This window comes from Dryobates pubescens, chromosome 11 (assembly GCF_014839835.1).
Source record: "Dryobates pubescens isolate bDryPub1 chromosome 11, bDryPub1.pri, whole genome shotgun sequence".
In the NCBI taxonomy this organism is placed as follows: Eukaryota; Metazoa; Chordata; class Aves; order Piciformes; family Picidae; genus Dryobates; species Dryobates pubescens.
The window spans coordinates 37,278,759-37,298,224 of NC_071622.1; the positions used below are offsets into that span (position 1 = coordinate 37,278,759).

The 19,466-nt window shown below is 51.6% G+C and overlaps 1 protein-coding gene across 1 annotated transcript in view; it reads right to left on the reverse strand.

Moving 5' to 3' along the window:
• Positions 1-19,466, reverse strand: part of LOC104300449 (retinal-specific phospholipid-transporting ATPase ABCA4) — a 101,826-nt gene that overhangs the window by 39,483 nt on the left and 42,877 nt on the right. The window contains exons 12-15 of the mRNA XM_054164988.1: positions 17,010-17,215; positions 15,263-15,439; positions 10,178-10,400; positions 3,669-3,890 (exon numbers count right to left, since the gene is read on the reverse strand). Of these exons, the coding sequence (XP_054020963.1) occupies positions 3,669-3,890; positions 10,178-10,400; positions 15,263-15,439; positions 17,010-17,215 (828 nt within the window). The remainder of the gene's footprint in view (positions 1-3,668; positions 3,891-10,177; positions 10,401-15,262; positions 15,440-17,009; positions 17,216-19,466) is intronic.

The window sequence follows — 19,466 nt, forward strand, 5'->3', positions numbered from 1 at the left end:
AATGGCATCCTGGCCTGCATCAGGAAGAGTGTGGCCAGCAGGAGCAGGGAGGTCATTCTGCCCCTGTACACTGCACTGGTTAGGCCACACCTTGAGTCCTGTGTCCAGTTCTGGGCCCCTCAGTTTAGGAAGGATGTTGACTTGCTGGAACGAGTCCAGAGAAGGGCAACAAAGTTGGTGAGGGGTTTGGAACACAGCCCTGTGAGGAGAGGCTGAGGGAGCTGGGGTTGCTTAGCCTGGAGAGGAGGAGACTCAGGGGAGACCTCATTGCTCTCTACAAGTACCTGAGGGGAGGTTGTAGACAGGCAGAGGTTGGTCTCTTCTCCCAGGCAGCCAGCACCAGAACAAGAGGACACAGTCTCAGGCTGCACCAGGGGAGGTTTAGGTTGGATATTAGGAAGAAGTTCTATACAGAGAGAGTGATTGCCCATTGGAATGGGCTGCCTGGGGAGGTGGTGGAGTCACCATCTTTGGAGGTGTTCAGGAGGAGACTTGATGGGGTGCTTGGTGCCATGGGTTAGTTGATTAGGTGGTGTTGGATAATAGGTTGGACACAATGATCTTGAAGGTCTCTTCCAACCTGGTTTATTCTATTATTCTATTCTCTTTTTCCTTCTTTATTGGATTCTTAGTGGACAAGACAGTACTTGTTTTGCCTGCAGTGTGAGAATGCTCAGTAAAGATGGAATACTGGATTCCAGCACTTGCTCCCCCTCCTGATTCTCTGGGCAACAGAAAATCACTCTGAATGATTTTGTGAGTTCACAGCTCCATTTCTAACAAGCACTGCATGAAGGATGTCTGCAGCTTCACAGCTGGAAGATATTTCTCAGAGCATTGGCACTTGTGGTCAAATCCTAGAATGGCTTAGGCTGGAAGAGACCTTAGAGATCATCCAGCCCAACCTCCCTGCCATGGGCAGGGATGCCTCTCAACCTGCCCAGGTTACTCAAGGCCCCATCCAACCTGGCCTTGAATGTCTCTGGGGAGGGGGCATCCAGCCTCTCTGGACAATCCATTCCAGAGCCTTGCCACACTCAAGAGTGAAGAATTTCTTCCTCAGATCCAATCTAAACCTATTCTCCTTCAATTTCAATCCATCCCCCCTTGTCCTATCAGTGGACACTCTTGTCCAAAGTCCCTTTCCAGCCTTCCTGTAGGATCTTTTCAGCTATTGGAAGGCAGTCAAAAGGTCCCTCCAGAGAGATTGGCCATTGGGATGTGCTGCCCAGGGAGGTGGTGGAGTCACCATCACTGGAGGTGTTTAGGAGGAGACTGGATGGGGTGCTTGGTGCCATGGGTTAGTTGATTAGATGGCGTTGGGTGATAGGTTGGACTTGATGATCTCAAAGGTCTTTTCCAACCTGTTTAATTCTATGCTATGCTATGCTATGCTATCCTACCCTATCCTATCCTATCCTATCCTATCCTATCCTATCCTATCCTATCCTATCCTTATTCTATTCTATTCCTATTCGATTCTATTTCTGTTCTCCTCTCCAGGCTGAGCACCCCCAGCTCCCTCAGCCTATCCTCATAGCAGAGGTGTTCCAGCCCCTGGGTCATCTTTGTGGCCCTCCCCTGGGCTTGTTCCAGCAGATCTACGTCCCTCTTGTGGTGGGGACACCAGAACTGGACGCAGTGTTCGAGGTCTCACAAGAGCAAAGGGGGAGGATCCCTTCTCTTGCCCTGCTGGCCACACTCTTCCTGATGCACCCCAGGATATGATTGGCCTTCTGGGCTGCATGAGGGCACTGTGGGCTCCTAACACTGTGTTTAGGTAAAGAAGGAATGTGAACCTGAGGTATTCTCATCCTTATACATGACCTTCTTAAGCGGGTTGCAGTGCATGGGAAAGGTAGCTGCCTTCATTTTGTGCCTTGCCTTTGTATTTCTCAAACATAACAGAAGTGAAATTTGCTTTGAACTTGTAAGGAAGTGCTCAAAACATTTTTCAAGATGATGCTCATTTCCTGGCATGCAAAAAGTAAAACACATTTTATAGAATCATAGAACCAATAAGCTTGGAAAAGACCTCAAGGACCATCAAGTCCAACCTGTCACCCAACACCTCATGACTACTAAACCATGGCACCAAGTGCCACGTCCAATCCCCTCTTGAACACCTCCAGGGATGGTGACTCCACCACCTCCCTGGGCAGCACATTCCAATGGCTAACAACTCTCTCTGGGAAGAACTTTCTCCTCACCTCCAACCTAAACCTCCCTTGGCACAGCTTGAGACTGTGTCCTCTTGTTCTGGTGCCAGCTGCCTGGGAGAAGAGACCAACCCCCACCTGGCTACAACCTCCCTTCAGGGAGTTGTAGAGAGCAATGAGGTCTCCCCTGAGCCTCCTCTTCTCCAGGCTGAACAACCCCAGCTCCCTCAGCCTCTCCTCACAGGGCTGTGCTCCAGACCCCTCCCCAGCCTGGCTGCCCTTCTCTGGACACCTTCAAGTCTCTCAATGTCCTTCTTAAATTGTCTGGCCCAGAACTGGACACAGGACTCAAGGTGTGGCCCCCTCTGAGGCTGCTCTAGATCTGCTTCCACACCAGCTTCACCAGTCCTGTTGAGTCAGGAGCCCTGAACACACAGCCTGGGATGAGAAAAGAACTGTGTTAGCTGCTGAAACACGAAGCTGCCTGCCTCAGCCAACGCTCCCACAAAAGCTCTGAGTTAGGTCTGAGGTTTGCCACTGAATACTACATCACTTCTGAGCCTTTTAAGGAAGGTTTTCAGCACTTTCCCAAATTAATTTCCCTCAGCCAGGCAGAGTTTAAAATACCCCAAAGCCAGGTGGGTGTCTATGGAAAGCTGTTGAAGGGAAAACCTCATCCCATGACACCTGGAAGCTGGGAGGGGACGGGCTCATTGTGATAAGAGGAGAGAGAATGGATAGAGGCTGGAAGAGGGGAGATTTAGACTGGAGGTGAGGAAGGAATTCTTTGCAGTGAGGGTGGAGAGACACTGAACAGGTTGCCACAGGAGGCTGTGGAGGGGGCAGCCACAGGAGGCTGTGGAGGGGCAGCCACAGGAGGCTGTGGAGGGGGCAGCCACAGGAGGCTGTGGAGAGGGCAGCCACAGGAAGCTGTGGAGGGGGCAGCCACAGGAGGCTGTGGAGGGGGCAGCCACAGGAGGCTGTGGAGGGGGCAGCCACAGGAGGTTGTGGAGGGGGCAGCCACAGGAGGCTGTGGAGGGGCAGCCACAGGAGGCTGTGGAGGGGTAGCCTGGAGGGGGCAGCCACAGGAGGCTGTGGAGGGGCAGCCACTGGAGGCTGTGGAGGGGGCAGCCACAGGAGGCTGTGGAGGGGGCAGCCACAGGAGGCTGTGGAGGGGCAGCCTGGAGGGGGCAGCCACAGGAGGCTGTGGAGGGGCAGCCACAGGAGGCTGTGGAGGGGGCAGCCACAGGAGGCTGTGGAGGGGGCAGCCACAGGAGGCTGTGGAGGGGGCAGCCACAGCCTCCTGTGGCAATTTTGCTGAGTTTTCTAAAAGACATCAAAATCTCTTCTGCTCACCAGGCCTACTGAAGGCTTAAGTCACTTGCAGAGAGACTCAGGGGTGTCCTCTGAGCGAAGAAAGCAGGGAGGAAGAGGCATTGACATACAAACAGTGGGAAAGGATGCTGAAAATTGAACCCACATATCCTATCCCCTCAGTGAAAGACTCACCAGCAGGCTCTTCAGGTTAACAGTCAGGCGGTCTTGCCAGACAAAGCAGACAATGTGGGGCAGGTACAAGGTGAAGTAGATGATTCCACTGCAGGCAGCTGCCAGATTTGCTTTGGAGAAGAAGGTGCTGAAGAGGAAACACTGCATGATGCTGGCTGTGGTGAATGCCATGAGGAACAGAAAGAAGAGCAGTGGGCTGCTGTAATGGAGGACCCCTCCACACTGCAAAGCAAAAGGAAAATGGGGCAGCTTAGAAGTCTTGCAGCTTTCTGAACTAGCAGCAAAGGTCACAGAGTCACAGAGTCAGCCAGGTTAGAAGAGACCTCCAAGATCATCCAGCCCTATCCAATCAACCAGACCATGGCACTAAATGCCTCATCCAGGCTTTCCTTGAAGATCTCCAGGGACAGCACCACCTCCCTGGGCAGCCCACCCCAATGGCAAATCACTCTCTCTGTGAGGAACTTCTTCCTAACATCCAGCCAAAACCTCCCCTGGTGCAGCTTGATACTGTGTCCTCTTGTTCTGGTGCTGCTTGCCTGGGAGAAGAGACCAACCCCCACCTGCCTACAACCTCCCTTCAGGTAGCTGTAGAGAGCAATGAGGTCTCCTCTGAGCCTCCTCCTCTCCAGGCTAAGCAACCCCAGCTCCCTCAGCCTCTCCTCACAGGGTTGTGTTCCAAACCCCTCACCAACTTCATTGCCCTTCTCTGGACACCTTCCAGCAACTCAACATCTTTCCTAAACTGAGGGGCCCAGAACTGGACACAGGACTCAAGGTGTAGCCTAACCAGTGCTGAACAGAGGGCACAATGACCTCCCTGCTCCTGCTGGCCACACTGCTCCTGATGCAGGCTAGGATGCTATTGGCTCTCCTGGCCACCTGGCCACACTGCAGGCTCATGTTCAGTCTACCATCAACCAGTACCCCCAGGTCCCTTTCTGCCTGGCTGCTCTCCATCCACTCTGACCCCAGCCTGTAGCACTGCATGGGGTTGTTGTGGCCAAAGTGTAGAACCCTGCACTTAGCCTTATTAAATTGCATCCCATTGGACTCTGCCCATCTGTCCAGCCTGTGGAGGTTGCTCTGCAGAGCTCTCCTACCCTCTAACAGATCAACTCCTGCCCCCAGCTTGGTATCATCTGCAAATTTACTGATGAGGGAGTCAATGCCCTCATCCAGATCAGCAATAAAGATGTTAAAGAGGATGGGGCCCAGCACTGATCCCTGGGGCACACCACTGGTGCCTGGCTGCCAGCTGGCTGTGGCACCATTCACCACCACTCTCTGGGCTCAGCTCTTCAGCCAGTTCCTAGCCCAGCTCAGAGAGCTGCTGTCCAAGCCAGGGGCTGACAGCTTGGCCAGGAGTTTGCTGTGGTGTATGGTGTCCAAGGCCTTGCTGAAGTCCAGGCAGACCACATCCACAGCCTGCCCCACACCCACCAGGCAGTCATTTGGGCATAGGAGGAGATCAGGTTGGTCAGGCAGGAGCTGCCCTTCCTAAACCCATGCTGGCTGGGCCTGATCCCTTGGACATCCTCTAAGTGCTGTGTGCCTGCACTCAGGATGCCCTGTTCCATAACCTTGCCTGGCACTAAGGTCAGGCTGACAGGTCTGGAATTCCCTGGTTCCTCCTTCCAGCCCTTCTTGTGGATGGGCACCACGCTGGCCAGCTTCCAGTCCTCTGGGACCTCTCCACTGAGCCAGGACTGCTGAAAAATGTTGGAGAGTGGCTTGGCCAGCTCATCTGCCAGCTTTCTCAGCACCCTAGGATGGATCCCATCCGGTCCCATGGATTTGTGGGGATCCAAGTGTCTCAGCAGGTCCCTTACTGCTTCCTCCTGGATTACAGGGGGACTATACTGATCCCTGCCTCCATTTGAGGCCACTTGTCCTGACGACAACCTGTCCCACTATTGAAGACTGAGACAAAGAAGGTATTAAGTACCTCTGCCTCTTCCTCAGCTTATGTTGCTATATTCCCCTCTGCATCCAATAAAGAGTGGAGGTTGTCCCTGCCTCTCTTTTTGCCTTTAATGTATTTATAGGAACATGTTTTATTCTCCTTCACAGCAGTGCCCAGTCTGAGTTCTAAATTGGCTTTTGCCTCTCTCATTTTTTTCCTGCATGACCTAGCAATGTCCTTAAACTCTTCCTGGGATATCTCCCCTTTTTTTTCCACAGGTGTTATGCCCTCTTTCTTCCCCTTAATTCCTTTAGAAGCTCCTTGCCCATCCCATCTGGCTGTCTCCCTCGCTGGCTCATCTTCCAGCACCTTGGCACAGCTCTTCCTGTGCCCTCAAGAGTTCTTCCTTGAAGCAGGTCCAGCCCTCCTGGACCCCTTTGTTTCTAAGGGCTGTTTCCCAAGGAACTTTCTGAGTTAGTTCCTTAAATAAGCTGCAGTCTGCCCTTTGGAAGCCCAGAGTGGAGGTTTCTGTTGCTGCCCCTCCTGGTTTCACTGAACATTGAACACTCAGTTATCTCATGGTCACTGGAGCCTGGACAGCCCCCAGCCACCACATCTCCCACCAGCCCTTCTCTGGTTGTAAAGAGCAGGTCAGAAGCTGCACCCCTGGTAGGCTCACACAGCAGCTGGGAGAGGAAGCCATCCTCCACACACTGTAGGAACCTTCCAGGCTGCCTCTTCCCTGCAGTGTTAAATTCCCAGCAGATGTCTGGCAGGTTGAAGTCAGCCACAAGAACAAGGGCAAGTGATCTTGAGGCAGCCTCCAGCTGCTTAAAGAACAATGAATCAGCCTCTTCTTCCTGGTTGGGTGGTCTGTAATTGTGGTGGGTTTAGGCTATGCCTTTCAAATTTAGCTGCAATAGCAGAGTCCAACCAGGATGTCAGCCTTGTCGGCCTTCCCCCTAATCCTTACCCACAGGGACTCAACCTGATCATCCTTAATCTCTAGTTCCATGGCACCTAGAGCCTCCCTGAAGTACAGGGCCACCCCTCCTCCCTCGCCTGTCTCTCCTGAGGAGCCTGTAGCCATCGATTACAGTGCTCCAGGCGTGTGAGTCATCCCACCACATTTCTGTGATGGCAACTACATCACAACTCTCCTGCTGCAACAAGGCTTCCAGCTCCTTTGTTACTCCTACTGTGTGTGTTAGTGTGCACGCACTTCAGCTGGGCTGCTGGTTTCACCCCTGACTCCGGCTTACCACCCCCAGCCTCCATCGGTTCATCGATGGTACTGCTGCGTTTAACCCCCTCCCCTTTCCAGCCTAGGTTAAAGCCCTTCCAACAAGCTCCACCAGCTTGTGTGCCAGAATTACCATTGCCATCTGTTGTGCAATGAGCAGCAAACCAGTCTGTCTTACCTAGGATGACCTCTGACTCTCCCAGACAGTAAGATTTCAACACCTGCGCTCATTACGACAACAAATCCTTCATCTAACTTCATCCATGCTCTGGGATTGTGACTTCAGGGTGATAAACCAGGCTGTGGAGTTCATATTCATCGTGGATGACTGAATTAAGATGGTAACAGACTGAAGACAGTCATTCTACAGCACCATTTAAGAAGTAAATGATTCCAAGAGAGGTGTGCCTGCATTCATCTGAAACGAAACTACCTGAACCACCGTGACAGGGTCATGGAATAGAATAGAATAGACCAGGTTGGAAGAGACCTTTGAGATCATTGTGGCCAACCTATCATCCAACACCACCCAACCAACTAAACCATGCAACCTAGCACCCCATCAAGTCTCCTCCTGAACACCTCCAGTGATGCTGACTCCACCACCTCCCTGGGCAGCCCATTCCAGTGGGCAATCACTCTCTCTGTGTAAAACTTCCTCCTAACCTCCAGCCTAAACCTCCCCTGGCACAGCCTGAGACTGTGTCCTCTTGTTCTGGTGCTGGCTGCCTGGGAGAAGAGACCAACCTCTGCCTGTCTACAACCTCCCTTCAGGTAGCTGTAGAGAGCAATGAGGTCTCCCCTGAGTCTCCTCTTCTCCAGGCTAAGCAACCCCAGCTCCCTCAACCTCTCCTCACAGGGCTGTGTTCCAAGCCCCTCACCAACTTCGTTGCCCTTCTCTGGACACCTTCCAGCAAGTCAACCTCCTTCCTAAACTGAGGGGCCCAGAACTGGACACAGTACTCGAGGTGTGGCCTAACCAGTGCAGTGTACAGGGGCAGAATGACCTCCCTGCTCCTGCTGGCCACACTGTTCCTGATGCAGGCCAGGATGCCATTGGCCCTCCTGGCTGCCTGGGCACACTACTGGCTCATGTTTAGGCAGCTGTCAATCAGCACCCCCAGGTCCCTCTCTGTTTGGCAGCTCTCAGCCACTCTGACCCCAGCCTGTAGCTCTGCATGGGGTTGTTGTGGCCAAAGTGCAGCCCCTGGCACTTGGGCTCGTGTCTGGGGGGAACCCGAGGTGGGATCCTCCTGTGAGGGGGATTTTTCCTGTGTTTCTGTCCTGTAAATTCTTGTATAACATTGTAAATGCTGTGTGCTTTGTACAGATTCATTGCATCTCATTATTGCTTGTGAAAGACAGCCCTCGCTTGCTTCTCCGACTGGGTTAGCTGTGCTCTGCTGCGGGTGCGTGTGGGCTAAAGCCTCACACCACTGCACACACTGAGAGACTGCAGCTTGACATAAAATAGTGATAATGCAGAGTGAAATGGTAATGCTCCTGAACATGAGCCAGCAGTGTGCCCAAGTGGCCAAAGAAGGCCAATGGCATCCTGGCCTGCATCAAGAATAGTGTGGCCAGCAGGAGCAGGGAGGTCATTGTGCCCCTGGACGCAGCACTGGTTAGGCCACACCTTGAGTCCTGTGCCCAGTTCTGGGCCCCTCAGTTTAAGAAGGACATCGAGACACTTGAAGGTGTCCAGAGAAGGGCAACAAAGCTGGGGAGAGGCCTTGAGCACAGCCCTGTGAGGAGAGGCTGAGGGAGCTGGGGTTGCTTAGCCTGGAGAAGAGGAGGCTCAGGGGAGACCTCATTGCTCTCTACAACTACCTGAAGGGAGGTTGTAGGCAGGTGGGGGGTTGGTCTCTTCTCCCAGGCAACCAGCACCAGAACAAGAGGACACAGTCTCAGGCTGCGCCAGGAGAAGTTTAGGCTGGAGGTGAGGAGAAAGTTCTTCCCAGAGAGAGTTGTTAGCCATTGGAATGTGCTGCCCAGGGAGGTGGTGGAGTCACCATCCCTGGAGGTGTTCAAGAGGGGATTGGATGTGGCACTTGGTGCCAGGGTCTAGTCATGAGGTCTGTGGTGCCAGGTTGGACTCAATGATCCTTGAGGTCTCTTCCAACCTTGGTGATTCTGTCATTCTGCACATAAACTGTGCTCAAACTCCAGAAGAGTATCACAGCTGAGGAGCCCAAGTGCCGTTTCTCAGTGATCCTTGTGTGCTAACTAAGCTGCTGAGCAAACCTTTATTGACCTTCCTTGCCTAGAGGGTTTTTCTGGCAAATCCTCCCTCTCAAGAGGAGCATGTGCTACTGCTGATTATCCATTTACTCCTAAAAAATCCCAGTGTTGAGACCTACTTATCAGGCTCAGCTGTGTGCTGGGCCATACATAAGGCTTAAACAAACAGGTCTCAACATTATTGCAACATGCCACTGGGCCTCTGAGACTGATTTATCAAGTGATAAGACTCTCTCATAAGATTCTGTTTACAAAGGTGCCTCTCACTGGCACAGTGACATCCAGAGAGGGAAGCCAATTATAGGTGTCAGCAGATTCTTCCTGGGTATTAGCTCCTCCTGAGTTTTAATTGAATCAGTGAAGCCAAACCAGCAAGCTCTCTCTGTCCCCCCAAGCTGTGACACAACCACGAGGACCTAGAACAGCTCCTCAGCAGAGGCTAACAGGATGGAGTGGATTGAACTCCTTGTTCTGGGTTTGGCTGAGCTGGAGTTAATTGTCCTCAGAGCATCTCTGCAGGGCTGTAGCTGGGTGCTGACAACACAGCAGTGCTTTTGCTACTGCTGAATGAGCACCAAGCTTTGCCAACATTCCCCTGCCCCAAGAGTATGCTGAGGAGCAGGCAAGATCTTGGGAGGAGACACAGCCAGGCCAGCTGACCCAAACTGACCAAAGGGGTATCCCTTGCTACATGAGACCAGCTCAGATATGTAAGCTAAGTGAAAGAAGGAAGTGGAGGATCTTTGTCCATGGCATTTGTCCTCCGCAGCAGCCACTGCGAGCAGAGCCCTGCTTTCCTGGGAGTGACCAAACCCCTGTCTGCTGATGGGGACTAGAGAATAACAGCTGTCTGTGCTTTGGCTTCTAGCTTATTCCAGGCCTATTGTGACATGTTCCCCTCTCCCCTGCCGATCTCACAAGGGGAGTGAGAGCGGCATGGGTGGGCATTTGGCCCGCAGCCAGGGCCAAACCCCCCCACTCCTACTGTGCGTTTATACCAAGAGCAGTGCCCCCCATCAGATAAGATGTAAGGGCCTTCCTCCTTAGCCAAGTGCTTAAAGGTTTATGTAACTAAATGCTGGGGCTAGCAGGGGTGACTTTGAGGCTAGCAATCCTTACCATAACCAGTGCAGTGAGGAGGAACGTGCTCACGGCCATCATGATGAAGCTGTCTAGGAACCAAGAGCACCAAATCACCCCATTAGTTATCCCCCTGTTCTTCATGGCCTCCTTCAGGCGCATTTCCTTCTCCAGCACTATGCTCTTCACAGCCATGGAGACTGAATACACCCAGGCAAGCACCATGAAGATGGGAAAGGAGCGATTTAAAGTGATCATGAAGCTGCCAAAGCAAGAAGGGAGAAATTATTGCATTTAGGTAAACCAAAGAAATGCTGAGATGAAAAGCAAGGATGAAAAGGGTGGGGAAGAACACATCTATGACACGTGGAACTGAACACTCTCCAGCCAAACATCAACAACACACTGCTAGTGAACTTCACAAGCAAGAGAACTATTTATGAACCAACAGTTGCTGCCCTCTCCTCAGGCAGATAAATGTGATTTCTACTTTGAAGAGAGACTCCAAGGGCCACCTAAGATGGCTCATGAAAATGCACCTCTCACCACCAGGACCTGCCATAATGCAGTGATGCAGGAAGAGCATGCTAAGACATATGCTGATTGTAGCAGTCTCAGAGCATCGCTCTGCTTTTGGGCTCCCAAGAGTCACTGGCAAAAGAATTAAGTAAATGAAGCACTCAGAGCTTCAGGGGCTGCCATCAGGGCTTCTGAAATCCATCCAAACCTTGACTTGGGGGAATGTCCCACACAGCACCACTTCCAAGCCAACAGTGCAAGGACCAGCTGCTGTGATGAACGTGTTGCTGCCTTTCTCTGTACCTCCCCTCAGTGTGTAAGGCTGCTCAGTCCTGTCAGATGCTCCTCAGTGGAGCACTGCCCCAGGGGTGATGTCAGGGTAAGACAGAGCTTTTGGGGATGAAAAAGCTGAAAACAGTTTTCACTGAGTTTGGGACTGGGATTTTTCCATGAAATGCTCCTGTCTTTGTTCTTTAAAGCTTGGAGCTGCAGAAACAAAAGGAGCAATTACCCTCCATTTTTCTGGATCTGAGCCTTAAAGAACTACCTCTCTGCCATGTGCTGTGCAGAATGGACCTTTTCCCATGGGCAAAACAAATGGAAGATCTTCACTTTTCCACCCAAAATCCCTGTGGCCTGAAACAAAGACATGCTTTTGTGGAATGGCTTGGGGTGCACCAGGTTTTGCCTGGTGGTTACCCATCGCCAGGCCATGCACAGCACAGCATGCGTGTTCACCATGAGGATGAGCTGGCTTCACTTAAGCAGCCTCTCTGCAGAGGCCATCACTGGGTTTGGATATCAGCTCTGAACTGTGTGGCTGCTGCCAGCTTCTGAGCACTGTTATAGAATCATAGAATGGTCTGGGTTGGAAGGGACCTCTGCTCTAGTTTGAAGCCATTGCCCTTGCTCCGGTCCCTGCAGGCCTTTGCAAACAGTCTCTCTCCATCCTTCTCGTAGCCCCCTGCAGGTACTGGAAGGTTCCTCTTAGGTCTTCCTGGAGCCTTCTCTTCTCCAGGCTGAACACCCCTAGCCCCCTCATCCTGTCCCCAGAGCAGAGGTGGTCCAACCCCCTGCTCATTTTCATGGCCCTCCTCTGAACCTGCTCCATCAGGTCCATGTCCTGTTGCACAGAAGGGGTTTGTGCCTCTGTGGTCTCCTCAGTGGGGAAGAAATGAACAGCAGGCTTGCCAGGGTGACCCTGTGTCAGACAAACAGGTAACAGCTGATGGGAACATCCCTGACAGAACCATGAGATGATTCCTACAGTGCTTTTTTTGAGTGAAATCTACAGGAGGACAGCTCTGGTAACACAGATTGCAGTGTTGGAACAGACACACTGCGAACTGGAGCACACCTGCCGGGTCAGGCAGCGATAACGGGGATCACAGCACCCACAGTCCCTCTACAACCATGCAGACATAAGATCCCCACATCCAGGGGCACAGCCTCTTCTTTTCATGACAAAGCAACAAACCACCTGTTTCTCCTGCAGCTTCTTTATTCTGCCCTTCAACAGGGAAACAGACTCCTGGTGTCTGCCACAACGAACTGCAGACAGAGTCCTGGAAGTCTTAATAATAATAATAATAAACCAGGTAGGAAGAGACCTTCAAGATCATCGTGTCCAACCCATCAACCAATCCAACACCACCTAATCAACTCACCCATGGCACCAAGCACCCCATCAAGTCTCCTCCTGAACACCTCCAATGATGATGACTCCACCACCTCCCCCAGCAGCCCATTCCAATGGGCAATCACTCTCTCTGTGTAGAACTTCTTCCTAACATTCAGCCTAAACCTCCCCTGGCGCAGCCTGAGACTGTGTCCTCTTGTTCTGGTGCTGGCTGCCTGGGAGCAGAGACCAACATCCGTCTGTCTACAACCTCCCTTGAGGGAGTTGTAGACAGCAATAAGGTCACCCCTGAGTTTCCTCCTCTCCAGGCTAAGCAACCCCAGCTCCCTCAGCCTCTCCTCACAGGGCTGTGTTCCAAACCCCTCACCAACTTTGTTGCCCTTCTCTGGACACGCTCCAGCAAGTCAACCTCCTTCCTAAACTGAGAAGCCCAGAACTGGACACAGGACTCAAGGTGTGGCCTAACCAGTGCAGTGTACAGGGGCAGAATGACCTCCCTGCTCCTGCTGGCCACACTGTTCCTGATGCAGGCCAGGATGCCGTTGGCCCTCTTGGCTGCCTGGCCACACTGCAGGCTCATGTTCAGCCTACCATCAGCCAGCACCCCCAGGTCCCTCTCTACCTGGCCGCTCTCCAGCCACTCTGTCCCCAGCCTGTAGCACTGCCTGGGGTTGTTATGGCCAATGTGCAGAACCCAGCACTTGGATGTCTTTGCTAGATTCATGTGACATTTAAGACAAAACTCAGTTAATCTGCACAAAAACACGTGGAATTGGGGAGAAGGTGGTTAAAGAGCACCAGGTTACTGCTGAAAACTCTAGCAGCCACAGGAGAAGGCAAAGAGCTGATGTTAACAGGATAAAGGTCATATATCCAGCTTCATTGCAGGTAGCAGTCCTGCCTGGAACCCTGTTTAGGGATGTCATCAGGACTTCAGAAAGAATGTTTCAAGAGACTAAATTGTCTTGGGGACTCAGTAAGGCCTGTAGGTGTCTTCAAGAAGCGAAAACTACACACCTTTGGCTCTTGGTAGATATCTAGGGCTAGGATTTGCTCACACACTGGAAGAGACTGGGTTGTTCCACTCCTCAGGACTTACAGAGATAGCAACAGAGCCCACATTCCACTTGAACAAGCAGGTTACTCAGGAAATGATTCTCTCAGTATAAAGCAAGCTGGGTCTGAGAGCTGTAGTTAGGGAAAAGAAGGGCACTGCACTTCAACAGCTTCTGCACAGCTAACTGAAGGATGTGGTGTTTGTTTTACCATGGGGCTGTACTTCGTTCTCAGCTTTGCTGGAGGCACTGGAACGATCCTCACTATCAATACAGGCTGGGGGAGGAAGGGATAGAAGGCAGCCCTGAGGAAAAGGACTTAGGGGTGCTGGTGGGTGAGAAGCTGGACATGAGCAGGCAGTGTGAGCTTGCAGCACAGAAGGCCAAGGGCAGCCTGGGCTGCATCCAAAGCAGCATGGTCAGAGATGGAGAGAGGGGATCCTGCCCCTCTGCTCTGCGATGCTGAGACCTCACCTGCAGTGCTCTGTACAGCTCTGGAGCCCTCAACACAGGAAGGACATGGGCTTGATGGAGAGGGTCCAGAGGAGGGCCATGAAAATGATCAGGGGGTTGGAGCAGCTTTGCTATGAGGACAGGCTGAGGGAGCTGGGGGTGTTCAGCCTGGAGAAGAGAAGGATCCAGGGAGACCTAATAGCAAACTTCCAGTACCTGCAGGGGGCTATGGGAAGGATGGAGAGAGACTGTTTGAAAAGGCCTGCAGGGACAGAACCAGGGGCAATGGGTTCAAACTAGAGCAGAGCAGATTTAGACTGGATGTGAGGAACAGGTTCTGCACCATGAGGGTGGTGGAACACTGGAAGAGGTTGCCCAGGGAGGTGGTTGGGGCCCATCCCTGAACATATTCCAAGTGAAGCTGGACAGGGCTCTGGGCAGCCTGATCTAGTTGAAGATGTCCCTGCTGCCTGCAGGGGGGTTGGACTGGATGAGCTTTGGAGGTCCCTCCTAACCCATCCCATTCTTTTTAGAATAGAATTAACCAGTGTGGTAGGGTGGAAAAGACCCTTGAGATAATCAAGTCCAACCTATCACCCAACATCATCTAATCAACTAAACCATGGCACCAAGTGCCTCATCCAGGCTCCTCCCAAACACCTCCAGTGATGGTGACTCCACCACCTCCCTGGGAAGCCCATTCCAATGGCCAGTGACTCTTTCTGGGAAGAACTTCTTCCTAACATCCAGCCTAAACCTCCCCTGGCACAGCTGGAGACTGTGTCCTCTTCTTCTGGTGCTGGTTGCCTGGGAGAAGAGACCAACCCCCCACCTGCCTACAACCTCCCTTCAGGGAGTTGTAGAGAGCACTAAGGTCTCCCCTGAGCCTCCTCTTCTGCAGGCTAAGCAACCCCAGCTCCCTCAGCCTCTCCTCACAGGGCTGTGCTCCAGACCCCTCCCCAGCTTTGTTGCCCTTCTCTGGACACCCTGCAGCACAAGGCTTAGTTTTAGTTGGATACACTTTTTAAAAGACCACAGTTTTTCTGGGTCCTGAGGAATCACTGGAGTAGTTCTAGGGCTGACACTGCTAGGGATCAAAGCATTACAGCTGAGGTGCCCTGCTGAAAATGAATTCTTGTCTGCAACCAGTGTGAAGGTTTAGGTCAGGTTATTATCACTGCCTGGAAAAGCAAGGCAAAAAAGTCTCTTTCTTTAAATTGTGATATGCAAAACTGGAAGAAAAGAGCTGGTTTTTAAGGAGGCAGTGTCTTGTGTTCATTATAGGGCTGGACTCTTCTGAAGCCTGGGTTCTGATAAGAACACACTCACCCAGTTATGTCTCAGCTCCTGATCTTGCATAGGTACCCTTAGGCTAGACTACATTTAGGTGCCTGAGAGTCTTAAAGCAGTCAGCAACCCAAGTATTCATCAGAATGAAGACAAACTTCTTTTACTCACACATCATCCACAAAACATGGATATGGCATTTGCTGCAGATAAATGCCCACTGGAGCTTCAGTGTTGGTCTGAGTCTTTATAATCCCGTGCTCAATCATGTCTTGAAGATACGCAAAGCCTCCCCAGATATAACGTAAATCATCCACGGGATCAGCTCTTGGACCAGGATCCCAGTACCTCAAAAGAAAATCCACATGGACATCATTTGGGGATGGAGTGGCTTTAGGGGAGACATTTCTGCTCTCCCTTTAAGTGAAGGGGACTTGAGGAAGAACAGCAGAGAGGTTCTGCTGCTCAGGTGGAAGAAAGCTGGGTCACAATCCACATAGGACTTCCTTTGTCTGCCTCTCCTAGTGATGAAGCCACCTAGGAACTCGAGCAGGATTCTGAGCACAGCCATTCCCTTTGCCATGTATCCATGCACCTACCCACTGTCTGGCCTAGCTGTCAGCAGGAGAGATACCACTTGTGTCAGCATCTGATAACTGGAGATGGATTCTGAACCACGCTGCGTATTAACTGCTTGGTGAGTGAAGCTGAGTATCATGCAGGTATGTGATGGTTTAACCCACCCACATTAGCAAAAAGCTCAGTCAGGGAAGCAAATGGAAACTGTATTTACAAAGCTACACTGGAATGCATTGAATATGTACAAACACAGGTACTTACAGAGAGAAAACAGCATGGAAATCCTCCTTGCCCAGGAGGACACTGCCTCGCTCCCCGCCCCCCAACCTCTCCCTCCCCTTTTTCCTCTGGTTAATGAGAAGAAAGGAGAAAAAGAGAGTGTTAGAGAGATTTTTAGTTAGCTCAAAAGCATTGTTAGGAAGGCAGTATTGTTTATCTCAACGCTAGCTGATAAGGGAGGGTCTCTCCAGCCAAGCAGACGTGCCAGCAGAGAAAGATGGAATGGAAGTGGAGTGTGAGATCGTTAGAAAAATGCATCCCACTCATCTGACCTATGAAGCTGGTCTGGAATCATCTCCTGTTTTCCCTCTTACACCCAACTGTGGATTTGTTTGTACTTCTTCCCTCTCCTGCTTGAATAAAATCTGCAGCTAGCTTTAAAGGCATAGCCTAAAGCTGTCACAATGTATGCAACACTCTGGTGGGTTAACGCCCATTCTGAAAAGAAACCAAACGGGGGGGGGGGAGGGCTTGAGGGGGCTTTGCCCTCCCTGCAGGGCATTTTCCCCCCTGGGAAAGGGAATCTGTTCCAGTCCCCCCTCCCTGCCAGCTAGGGTGTGACAAAGCAGGACATTGCAGTCATTAGGCCTGCTTAGGCTCCTGCCTCTCCTGGATGAGAGCTACTGTGGCTGCCTTCCTGCTCCCCTGCCATGTGGTCAGGTCTGATCCTTCCCCCTGCTGCCTCTGCGCCTCTTCAGAGAGAGACTGGTTTTGTATTCTTCTTTGTCCCCCTCCCATCCATCCTTGCTCCTTGCCCTTGTGAACCTCAGCTGTTATTGTTGTATATATACACTGTTTAAAGAAAACTCTTTCCCTCTCTCCTTCCAAGCCGACTCCAAATCATTGTTTGGTGGATTTGCTCCTTTCCTCTTTTTCCTTTTGCCCCTCTCTGTTGGGAGGGAGGAGGGGAGAGCAGGGGGAGGGATTCTCAGCCTTGCCCCCATCTGAGCTCTTAACTCCCAGTTAAGGCTTAAACCACCACAAACACAGGTCTTCATATCCTTCTGTCTCTCATATTCGTGGGGTGAGAGGCCAGAAAAGAGGAGGAACCACCACTCACCTGTCCTTGATTTTGTTCGTTTTCTCCACTGCATCTATGTCCATCCGGATCTTGTATTTCACATGTGGTGGAAGACTGCTGCTTGTAGGCTCTATGTCTGGAAAAACCACACCAGCCCAAAACTTGTTTTCCTCCAGCAGGTGCAGGGCTTGATGAGTCAGCTGAGCTTCATCGAGATACCCTTCGAATTTATCCAAGTTCAAGCACTACAAGTAAGCACAAAGGGAAAAATTTCACGGGGAGAAACTAGTAGTAGTAAACTAGCAGGAGCAGGGAGGTCATTCTGCCCCTGTACACTGCACTGGTTAGGCCGCACCTCGAGTCCTGTGTCCAGTTCTGGGCCCCTCAGTTTAGGAAGGATGTTGACTTGCTGGAGCGTGTCCAGAAAAGGGCAACAAGGTTGGTGAGGGGCTTGGAGCACAGCCCTATGAGGAGAGATTGAGGGAGCTGGGGTTGCTTAGTCTGGAGAGGAGGAGACTCAGGGGTGACCTTATTGCTCTCTACAACTACCTGAAGGGGGGGTTGTAGTGAGGCGGAGGTTGGTCTCTTCTCCCAGGCAACCACTACCAGAACAAGAGGGCACAGTCTCAGGCTGCGTCAGGGGAGGTTTAGGCTGGAGGTTAGGAGGAAGTTTTACACAGAGAGAGTGATTGCCCATTGGAATGGGCTGCATGAGGAGGTGGTGGGGTCGCCATCGCTGGGGGTGTTCAGGGCAAGGCTTGACAGGATGCTTGGTGCCATGGGTTAGTTGATTGGGTAGTGTTGGATGATAGGTTGGACACGATGATCTCGAAGGTCTCTTCCAACCTGGTTTATTCTATATTCTAGTAAGAGGCAAAAAACATCACTGGTTGAAAACACAAAGGGGAAGGAGCTTCTGTGGCTAAGGCCTGGCTAACGCCTTGGCTTTTGTCTTCATCCTGAAGGAGGGGAAACTCATCCACATGCTGGGACCAGATTCAGTATCTGGGCATAATGTGCCTTCCTCCGCAGCTTCATCTGAAATAGTTGCTGTTTCCAGCTTTAAGAGCTTAGGCTGAAAATTAATAACAACTACCTGAAGGGTGGTTGTAGCCAGGAGGGGGTTGGTCTCTTCTCTCAGGTAACCAGCACCAGAACAAGAGGACACAGTCTCAAGCTGCGCCAGGGGAAGTTTAGGCTGGAGGGGAGGAGAAAGTTCTTCACTGAGGGAGTTGTTAGCCGTTGGAATGCTCTGCCCAGGGAGGTGGTGAAGTCACTGTCCCTGGAGGTGTTCAAGAGGGGATAGGACATGGCACTTGGTGCCATGGTCTAGTAGGCATGAGGTCTGTCGTGACAGGTTGGACTTGATGATCTTTGAGGTCTTTTCCTACCTTGTTGATTCTATGAAAAGAAATTACCTTCTTATCCTTCCTGAAAGCTTCCTCATCTTAGACTAATTGTCGGGGCAAATTGAAAATACACAGCAGCATCAAGACAAGCTCAGAAACATCATTCTCCCTGAGACGAACTGCAAACAGATTTAGCATTGCTGTGGTCAGTGTGAGTGGATGGAATAATCCTGACAGCAGCTTAGTCCTGGTGCTTAAGGATGGTCTCCTCCAAGCTCAAGAAATGTCCCTCTGGACAAGGGAGAACTCGAGCGAGTGCAGTAAGTGCTGCTGTTTCTGTTTTAGTATGACAGGGTGTGAGAGACTACTTGTCTCTCCTTGTGTGACCCAACAAAGATAAAATCACTTGCTGCTTGCCCAGACAATAGCTGATGTGTGTTGGGCAGAGCCACTGGAAGGTGCAAAGATAACCTTGCTCACTGGACCACAGCTGGCCTCACAACAATGGACCAAGGCCACCTTCGGGAAGATGCATAAGACAAGATAATCTCCACCCATCAAGTACCCTGGAAAGGGTGAGACAATGGATTCCCCACCTGTTTCCTGATGTGTAATGAGTGTGGGGGCATGTAGATGGGGAAGGAGGAGGTGGAGCCCCCTCCCCCCCCATCCAGATCCCTGCCCAAACACAGAGGAATGCACAGAAAGATTTCCTGGGGAACGATACCTGGATATTTACCTGAGGATGATTTCCTGGCCCCTGAATTCCTGAGGGACAATACTTGGACACATACCTAAGGACTAAAAACTGTACAAAAGACTTGAGCCACTACTGGCTTGGGAAAAGAAAAACGGAGAACCGAAAACACGGATGAAGGAAAACACAGGAGAAGGACAATGCCACTGAGAAGGAAAGCAGGAGAGAAGGAAAAGCCTGGGACAATGCTGCTCCGGAGAAAAGAGGCCGTGGAGCCTGGAAGAAGCAGACTGAACCCTCTCTCCGTGTCCTAAGATCCACCTGCTGCAACTCATGGAGCTGAAGAGGCTGCCCAGAGGACCACATCTCTTCTCCAGCCAAAGCCCCAGCACCGTTTCTCTACAGACTCAGCATCTCCTGCAGCACCTTTCCTCCACAGACTCAAACTGT